The sequence below is a fragment of the Hyperolius riggenbachi genome, chromosome 5 (assembly GCF_040937935.1).
Source record: "Hyperolius riggenbachi isolate aHypRig1 chromosome 5, aHypRig1.pri, whole genome shotgun sequence".
NCBI lineage: Eukaryota > Metazoa > Chordata > Amphibia > Anura > Hyperoliidae > Hyperolius > Hyperolius riggenbachi.
The window spans coordinates 198,642,729-198,652,728 of NC_090650.1; the positions used below are offsets into that span (position 1 = coordinate 198,642,729).

At 41.1% G+C, this 10,000-nt stretch overlaps 1 protein-coding gene across 1 annotated transcript in view; it reads left to right on the top strand.

Moving 5' to 3' along the window:
* Positions 1 to 10,000, top strand: part of GOLGA4 (golgin A4) — a 227,626-nt gene that overhangs the window by 101,507 nt on the left and 116,119 nt on the right. Inside the window, 3 exon segments of the mRNA XM_068236570.1 lie at positions 5,993 to 6,116; positions 7,412 to 7,599; positions 9,442 to 9,525. Of these exon segments, the coding sequence (XP_068092671.1) occupies positions 5,993 to 6,116; positions 7,412 to 7,599; positions 9,442 to 9,525 (396 nt within the window).

The following is a 10,000-nucleotide window of genomic DNA, read 5'->3' on the forward strand; positions in this document are numbered from 1 at the left end:
CTAGAAACTGAGTACGTAGGATGACGCACTAAGAGTGGGGAGGAGATAGGAATTACTGAGACAAGTGCGGAAGAAGCGACGTGATGCGGAAATCGAACTATGATGCACGGGGAGGAATCAGGTAAAGTATAATCCGGGCAGAGGATAGTTAAATACCGGCAAGGAAAATGCATGTTGGAAGGTAACGGGCACTCAACAATTTCCGCCCAGACAGAGGCGGACGACACCGGGCTCATACGTCATATGCTAATAAGGGGGAGGTGGATATAAGACCCAGCTATACGTCTTGTCATTAGCCCCTGATGAGTCATGTGATATGACGAAACCGGTAGGGCGGAGCTACAGGACAAACGAGCTGAGTCTATGAGGCGGCGTGGAGGCTGTGGAGATGTGAGACGCTGAATCCTGCCTAAACCGAGGGGATGGTGATATACTATGCTGTTAATGTGTTTTTTGTAATGTACGAGCATTACCTATTTTTAATCTAAGTATTAAAGCTAGTTTTACACATGGTACGTTTCTCTGAGTTTGGTTGCAGATTTATCCATGAGGAAAAGCCCAGGTGGCAGACATTGAATGTTCATTAAAGGCGAACTTTTGGTGAGCAGGGATATTATGGGGGGGAGCGCCTGAGCCCACAGGTGGTGGACCCCTTCTATGTTTCTCACACCTTGTATGTTTATGAATGCCTGTCACATGAGGGTGATAGAATAGAATTGTTACAGGCTATACTATATACGTTTTTGTTCCCTGTTTCAAGGTGTTTTCTTGCAATGCTGGCAAAGATTGATGCTATGTGATTGGAAGGAGTGATCGCAGTATTTTGAAAAATTGGAGGACTATTACAGATTGGTAATCTGCAAATACAGTGATCCATGGAAGAAAGGGATTGGCATATGTATGTACTGTGGCCTTAGTAAGGGGTGAAGCGCAGCACAAGAAACCTCGTATTACCTCATAGACAACTGACTTTGAGCAGAAATATTTATCAATAAGCACAGGCAACTCGTTTCGTGGGATCTAGCCCACTTCCTCAGGCCAAACAAAGTGCCACTGCAGTCTGATAGCCGCATTCGGGGCGCCTCCCTTCTATGTATTGCTTTAGTCTTTCAGAACTTAACCACTTCCCTACCCTAGGGTTTTCCCCCTAAAACTCCCAAGCAATTTTCAACATTTCACACGCCTCCCATTCATTAGCCAATAACTTCATCAGTACTTATCACACATAAATGAGCTATACCTTGTTTTTTTCCCACCAATGAGGCTTTCTTTGGGTGCTACATTTTGCTAAGAATTCTTTTATTTTGCATGCATTTTAAAGTGAATAAGGAGAAAAAAAAATTAAAGTAATTATTTCCAAGTTTTTAGCACTTACAGTTTGAAAATAAAGTTTTACTGTAGATCAAGCCCATGCATTTTATTTGCCCATGTGTCCTGTTTATTTCAACAATTAATTTATGTCCCTAGTACAATGTATGGCAACAATATATTATTTGTAAATAAAGGTATTTTTTCAATTTTTTGCGCTGCGCTTTATCAGTAATCACAAGCCGTATTTGCCAAAATAACTGTTATATGCTCAAGGCATACATATTTAAAAAAACCTAGACCCATTTATAAGCTTCCAGCCAGATGTGCCCCTTTATTCCCCTCCGCCCCCCCATAGATAGACAGGCGTGCCCCTTTACTACCCCCATAGATAGCCAAGTGTGCTTCTTTATTCCCTCCCCCCCCCACACACACTATCGATAGCCAGATGTGCCCCTTCTTACCCGGTCCCCTATATAAAAAGGGCAGATGTGCCCCTTTATTAGCCAGATTTGCCCCTTTATCCCCGCCCCCATTGTCAGCCAGGTGTCCCCTCTGTTCTCCCCCCTCCAATAGACAGCCAGATGTACCCCTCTATTCCCCCACCCCTATGGATAGCCAGGTGTGCTCCTTTAACCCCCCAGTATAGCCAGATGTGCCTCTTAGCCCCACCCCCACATAAACAGCTATATGTGTCCCTTTGACACCCCCCCCCCCCCAAGATAGCCAGATGTGCTGCTTAATCCCCCCCCTCCCCCCATAGCTAGCTAGATGTGCTGCTTTATTTCCCCCTCCCCATAGATAGCCAGACCCTTCGTCGCCCCCACCCCCATAGATGGCCAAGTGTGCCTCTTCCCCCACCTACTATAGATATCCAAGTGTCGCCCTTTGTGCTCCCCCCCCCCCCCCCCCCAAGATAGCCATGTGTGGCCAACTGATAAACACCCCACCTCCCATCTTCCCCATACTCCAATCAAGCAGGGTCAGCATGTAAATAGCTCAAATCGCCTCGTTCCAGCGTGCGATCAGCCTCCCCTCTGTGCATTACCACTGCCGGCCTCTCTGTGCCGAATGGATTGTGTCCCGGCTTGATGACGTCACCAAGCCGGGACCCAATCCATTCAGCATAGTGACACAGGCAGCGGTAAATGCACGGAGGGGAGGCTGATCGCGCTGGAACGAGGTAAGGTATGTTGTTTACATGCAAATCCTCCATGCTGCCCGATCGCAGCATGGGGTAGGAAGAGGGGGGGGGATGCTAAATACTGAGGATCGGGCGGGGGTGGGAGGATTGGATCCCCGGGTGGGAATCCTTTAATTAGTGTAGCGGGGTTAATGAGCCCAGATGTGTGCTAGCACGCGCGCTGTGCTCATTAAAGTGAACTAACTTCTATTCACGTTGTGTGGCTTTCAGGAGCCACTTACGACGTGGATATAGTACGGGAAGTGGTTAAAGAGTAACTGTGGGGCATAAAATCAAAAATCAATTCTTTATTTTTATCTGGTACACAAGTAATAAGGATGCTAACCAGGCAATCCAAAAGTTAAAATCACTATTACTTGTTGATAAATGATCATTCCCAAGTTTACCTGACTCCTATTTGGTACACACAAAATTTGGTACACAAAAAGGAAGTTGCAGGGCATGCTGGGTTGTCCTTTTTTGCTTCTCTATTTCCCCTCAGACTTATCTAATGCAGCCTGATTGGCTGACGCCTCTTTCCCTCCGGTTTTCCCCTCCCACACCTCTGTTCCTCTCTGATTGGCCAATATTTCTCATGCTGAGACAATGCACTTTCTATAGTGAAGGGCGGGCAAATCAGGCAGAAGAGGGTAAGGGCGGAAATTACATCAGGACTGGCTTAAAAATAGCCACACTTAAAATGGGAAATGCTATGAAGGATTTTTTTTTTTTTCCCTGTAGAATCATTACTAAAATCAAAATGTGGACAGTGCAATACATATGTTAGGTAAGTAGAGCAAGTGTTTACTTGTATATGTGTTTTTTCTGAGATAGTATGGCTGACAGCTCCTCTTTAATGACTTATGGTGAAAAATTGTGTTGTGGTCAGCAGTTACTGCATACAACCTTAACCACTTCAGGACCACAGGCTTACACCCCCCTAGTGACCAGGCCATTTTTCACTAAACAAGGCTGTGCAGCTTTGTCAGCTTGCTGAACAGCCATGACACTTACCACACAAATTATTTTTTTCCTCCTCTTGTTGTCCTTAATATGACACTCTTTAGGAGATCTGTAATCGCTGCTGCAATCTTTTTTTTTTTTTTTTTTCATAAAAAAAAAGAAACAGTCTTTTACCTCTCTCCATTCTTCCCCATCCTAAACTATCCCTAGACGGCGATCCGTCCTCTTCCCTGCCTCTCATAGACATCAGCCTATGAGGAGGGCTTTATTCCAGAGCCGCTCTGAGGGACAACTGAGGTGTCATCCATACAGCACTGCAGGAGATGGCAGCGCTGTACAAACGTAAACAACAGGGTTTTTATTCCCCTTTCGGTTAGCAACCTGCTAGCGATCGCAGCTAGCAGGCTGATCACTCCATGATGCGGCAAGGAATGATCGTGCATGCGCGTGATCATTCCCTGATAAACTACAGTTTCATGACTTGGCGCCAATCGGCGTTAGGCGGACCTGGAGCTGCCACCTTGGGACCTCCAATTGTCGTTAGTCGTTTGTAAGGTGGTTAAAGTGTCCCTGCCATTGCTGGTTGCTTCTGCTTGCCAGTATATGCAGGGTCTAAAACGAATTCACTGCGTTCCCTGCAGGAGTTGGCCCACGCAAAATCCATTGCATCTCAACAGGGGCGCCGTGTATAGACCTCCTATGCCCCCAGGGAATGGCGATCAGTGACACCCCATGAGCATCCACTGCCCAGAAGCGCTGCATATGCCCCCTGGGGGAGAGTAGAGAGACACAGACAGCCCACCCACAAACCTTGCCACAGCTCAGGAGGGGACCATCCGCGCTGCCCCCAAAGAAAAGAGTACTTGCCACTTGCAAAATGTCCCCAGGTGCAAGATTATGCATGTCTTGGGAGCGACGACAGCAAAATGTGAGGCGGGGAGGCAAGGCGCAGATAGGGCCCCCAAATGCTGCCACCACTGGCGACTCCATCAGCACCTCCCACTCACCTCTGCCCCCAGAAAGAAATAATGCACATGGAGAAAAAACAGATGTGTGCTCTGTCTAGGTTCACCTGACTATATACTGGCTTCCTATTTGTGTATTGACTAATAAAATGGCATAGCAAATGCTGATTGCATCTGCTTGCCAGAATATGAGTACTGCAAGGTGAAAATGGCTCTTGTCCGTTAGGGTACAAACCGCTTTGGGGTGAAGTGGTTAAATAGGTCAGCCTCCATATCCCTCTCACTTCAGGTTCCCTTTAAAGCATACCTAAAGACAGAGGGATGTGGAGGCTTATCTTTATTTCCTTTTAAACAATACCAGTTGCCTGGCTTCCTGCGGATCTTTCTGGCATCGGTAGTGTCTTGTCTGAAACCTTCTAAAATATAACTTTTACTTCATATCATTAAAACGTTTATGTATTATTTTCTTAATTTTACTTATTACAAGAAAGCTTCACCTGGTAGTTATTAAATATTTTTTACCAAAGAGGACCAATATTGAATTTTATGGTCGACTACGGTCACTACCCAGAACCAAGCTTTAATATATATCCATGCTGAGTTACTTCTAAATATATATAAACGTAACCCTCCACCAAACTGACATGTTTCGGCTCCTTAAAAATAGAGCCGTCGTCAGGGCTAAATAACAAAGTGCTTAGGGTGCAAAGTGCATAGCAGAAGAGAAACACAGCAATTTACAAATACATTGTAAATTTCTTAACGTTTGTTTTTTTCTTTGACTAATGCATAGTCAAAGAAAATAACAAACGTGAGAGCAGTGCTCTCTAGCAATGTCAGCATTTGCTGACATTGCTAGAGAGCACTGCTCTCACGTTTGTTATTTTCGTTGACTATGTATTTGTAAATTGCTGTGTTTCTCTTCTGCTATGCACTTTATTTAGCCCAGACGACGGCTCTATTTTTAAGGAGCCGAAACATGTCGGTTTGGTGGAGGGATATCTATCTATCTATCTATCTATCTATCTATCTATCTATCTATCTCTCCACCAAACCGACAATTTTAGAAGTAACTCAGCATGGATATATATTAAAGCTTGGTTCTGGGTAGTGACCGTAGTCGACCATAAAATTCAATGTTGGTCCTCTTTGGTAAAAAATATTTAATAACTACCAAGTGAAGCTTTCTTGTAATAAGAAAAATTAAGAAAATAAAATCTAAACGTTTTAATGATCTGAAGTAAAAGTTATATTTTAGAAGGTTTCAGACAAGGTCTTTAATTGTGTCGATTTCTAAATCAGATTTGTGTTCAGTATCGGTAGTGTCTGTCACTCACCTGAAGCAAGCCTGTGATTGTTCACAATATAAATGATGCACCTGAGCACACGTCATTATTAAAAGGAAAGTGGCCACTATTTCACTAATTCTTTTGGGGGCGAAAAGGTGAGTCTTATAGTCCAAAAAATACAGTACTTTTGAATAATTGTATTTTTGGACACTTGCAGCCATAAAATAACATTTCTTTGTGTACGTACGTTACTCCAATATATATATATAGTCTTCTGTGTTTAGGTAACGTTACTGAAACAGCGCCTTGGAAAAGGACAAGCAGACCCAGAGGCAACAGCTGTTCAGTCGGATGCTGAAAATGTGAACAGAGCCCAAGAAGGAGAGGCAGACAGCAGTGCACCATTTGGTATGGAGGATCCCTTCTTAATCAGAACAATGGTTAACTTTTATATTTTTACAGTGTTCATTTGAATTTGAAATTCATTTTCTCTGACAAGTTGGATTGTCTGTAAGTGATGGAATGTTGAACGCTAGTCCTCAAAGGTACATATCCATACCTGTATTTAGGATGGAGAAATGTGTTCCACTAGATGAATTGCGCCTTTCCTGATTTAGTTCTATCAATTGATTTGAGCTGTGCAAAAAATTGTGAGGACCTCTGCCCTAGAGGACTGGAGTTAGACATCCCTGCTGTAAGTAGTTCTTTGGCCTTTACTGGGAAGCAGATAAAAACTAGAGCTTTGCAAAATAAAACTCAATATTAAGTAATGTGTGTGTTAAAAAAGAAATACACACAGTACATCCAATTCAGAAATGTTAGTGAAAATGTTATTTAAAGGGACTCCGAGCAGTGCAGAAACTATGGAAAGATGCATATCATTTTAAAGCTCTCTTTCTCCTCTTTCCGATGATATATACACCGCTGCCCTACGCCTTTTAGTTTTCGCTATTTTTGCGATTGAAATTGCCGCGGCCGCGATTTCAATCGGGAAAATAAAGAAAACTAAAAGGCGTACGGCAACGATTTAGGTGTCGCCAGAAAGAGGAGAAAGAGAGATTTAAAATGATATCCATCTTTTCATAGTTACATTGTATTACACAGGCTGACTTTTTCTGCTGAATAGAGCTGCTGACACTGGGGAAAGTGTCGTCCTGTGTAATACAAGTAACTATGGAAAGATGGATATCATTTTAAAGCGCTCTTTCTCCTCTTTCTGGCGACACCTAAATCGTCGCTCTACTCCTTTTAGTTTTCTTTATTTTCGCGATTGAAATCGTGGCCGCAGCAATTTCAATCGCGAAAATAGCGAAAACTAAAAGGCGTAGGGCGGTGATTTATATATCATTGGAAAGAGGAGAAAGAGCGCTTTAAAATTATATGCATCTTTCCATAGTTTCTGCACTGCTCGGAGTCCCTTTAATCTGTTTCAAGCTGTAACTTTTAATGCGTGCACAAAAGGGATCTCATTCTCCTACCATTCAGTGCAGGTCACTGAATGTGGTTTTATTGTTTACCCAAAAAAATAGCCCTGTTTAAGGTTCGTATTTTTCTTCCTTTATAAGAAATAAAAGGGACTATGAGAATTTATGGGTAAGCCTTAGCGAGTACAGATTTAATGTATATTTTACTCATTTTGTGGAAGACGTTACTTTTTTGCTTTTTCTGGATTCATTTTGAACCATAATTTGTATTCTACATAGATGGATCAGGTGATGATGCCAAAACATTAGACGAGTTGCAGGTAAGAGTGAAACGTCAAGAGAACCTTCTTCAGAGGTGTAAAGAGATGATTCGGTCACATAAGGAGAAGTCTGTCCAACTTACCAGTGAAAAGGAAGCTCTGCAGAATCAGCTGGATGAACGGCTCCAAGAGCTTGAGAGGATTAAGGTGCCCTTTTTAAATAAAAGTTTTGAGTTAAATTGATTATAGAAAGATTAAAAAAATGTCCACAGTTATGAAAATATACATCTTTGTAACTTTTTGAAAAACATTTTGGAAGAAGAGAACCAGCTCTCTAAAACAAGTTATTGAAATGCATTTTTTCTGTTGTGTTCGCAAGGACATCTGATGATGGGGTGATACATGTGTATCTGTATACATTGTCCTATCAATATAAATAATTATGTTTATAGAAGTGACCACAAAATACGATGAAATTTAGTTATTGGAACGCTACACGTTTTGGAATTCTTGCTGCACTGGATGTTGTAAATGTTGCTTTGAGTTTACTGTAGAGGAATATAGGAGCTACCCAAATGAGATTAATAAATAACCTTTCTAGCTTCCTAGCTGTTATGCTTATCATGTTTCTCCACCACTGACTGAATCTTTGTTCTAGAATAAGAATTCCTATAGGTGGTAATTTTGAGATGCATGGGTAGTACTTTCACGCTGTATTTGGAAAAAAAATTACTTTTAACTGTTTGAAATTACCTGCATACTTATTCATATTTCATATTTGGTGACATAAAAATACTGAAGTTATTCCATTAGCTCAACAGGCAAGTAGCTTAGATTAAAAAAAAAAGAAATGTCCATGGAAGTACATTTTATAGTAATCTTGCTACAGGTCTCCAGCTGTGGCCTGCATTTTCCAGTCAGTAACATATTTGTTGATGACCTGTTTAATGTTTGTCAGAGCTGTGCTGCAGCATTTGCATTGTTTTAGGACTGTTTTGTCCATCTTCTGAAGAATTTTGTTGAAAGTGTTTGAAATCTGCTGAACTTGTTTTGGCCCAGACATCTTACAGGCTGGAGATCAGCCTGGAGAGACCCAGGAACCCTGTAGTTATATTAACATGCATGAAACTGAGCATTGATGAACAGCACCTTTTCACCATTTCCCATGCCACAGTGAACTAGCATGGTTCCCAGCCTTAAGTGCTGAAATTTTCAGCGGTCTTTTTGAATATAGAGTTCTGGGGAGAGAGGACATCTAGGTCTGGGGGTTTGTAGGAAAACTGCCACAATTGCCCAATGTTTAGCAGTGCATTTAAAGTCTGCCTTGGGAAACGCCCTACAAGTAGTTAAAAATATTAGTTCATTTGCAAATTTGGGGGGGGTGGGGGTCTACACTTTGTACCAATGTTGTGAAAAACTTTTTCCATGTATGTTATTTTTTTTGTGATTCTGGAGATGAGCCTAAAAATAAGAAATAAATAAAAAAAAGTGACAAGACTCGAACAAATTTTAATGAATCAACCCCGCTGTTCTTTAAAAAAAAAAGCATTTTACCTATGTGAAAAGTCTGAAGACCTCTATAGGCATATATATTACATGCTTTGTAGGTTTTTAAACATACGGCCTTTTCACACTGTCTGCTGCCCTGCACTTTGACAAACAGGACAGCAAACTACAGAATGCACTGCTGGAAGACTACAGTTATTTTTTTGTGGGCTGGTTCACATTTATCATTTCCATTTTTAGCCACTTTGACAAAATCCTGCTGCAGCAATTTTTTCTGGAGAGTGAATTACATTGCAACTAATTTGATGAATGGAACACCTTCTAGATTGGCTGCAGACAGTGCAAACACACCCTGCAACAATTACAATGCGTCAGTATAAATCAATATGGTAACTTTCCAGCATGGTGTGAACCTAGGCAGAAAATATTGTTTTATTAAAACAGTTCTTAAATCTGCAAGCAATTCTTATTTTTTTAATTTTACATTACATTCTTGAAATAAGTATGGACCATGTCATACGCCTTTTGTGTATGTAATTCCAGGAACTTCACACCAGTGAGAAAACCAAGCTGATTACCCAGCTGAGGGATGCCAAGAATTTGGTTGAGCAACTGGAGCAAGATAAGGTTAGCATTCAACTCTGTCAGATGTCAAGAGTTCATGTGTCCAAGGTCCTCAGTAAAACTTAACCAGGACTTGAAAAAGTGGATTTAAAATTATTCTACTGAACACATTACAATGTAAACTGTGAGTTATTGCTCAAAAACCATCTTATCTGTGATTTCACATTATGTAACTTTCTTGCAGTAATCTCTTTTTGCATACTTATCTGACAATATAGTCACATGGAACTTTCACATTGGGAGATGGCCTATTAAGATGTTAAATTTACCCAATGGACACTGTATGCAAACCAATAACTTAATTTACTAATGTTACCAGTTTAGCTTGGAAGTGAAAACATAGTAATATTGGTTGATTATAAGATTTATTCAATACTGTAAATGTATGAGTTGCTTTAAAAAAGCAAATTATACTTTTCTTTTGATCTTTAAATGTCAACTGATTGTGTAAAAATATGAAAAAAAAAATTCATCTGCC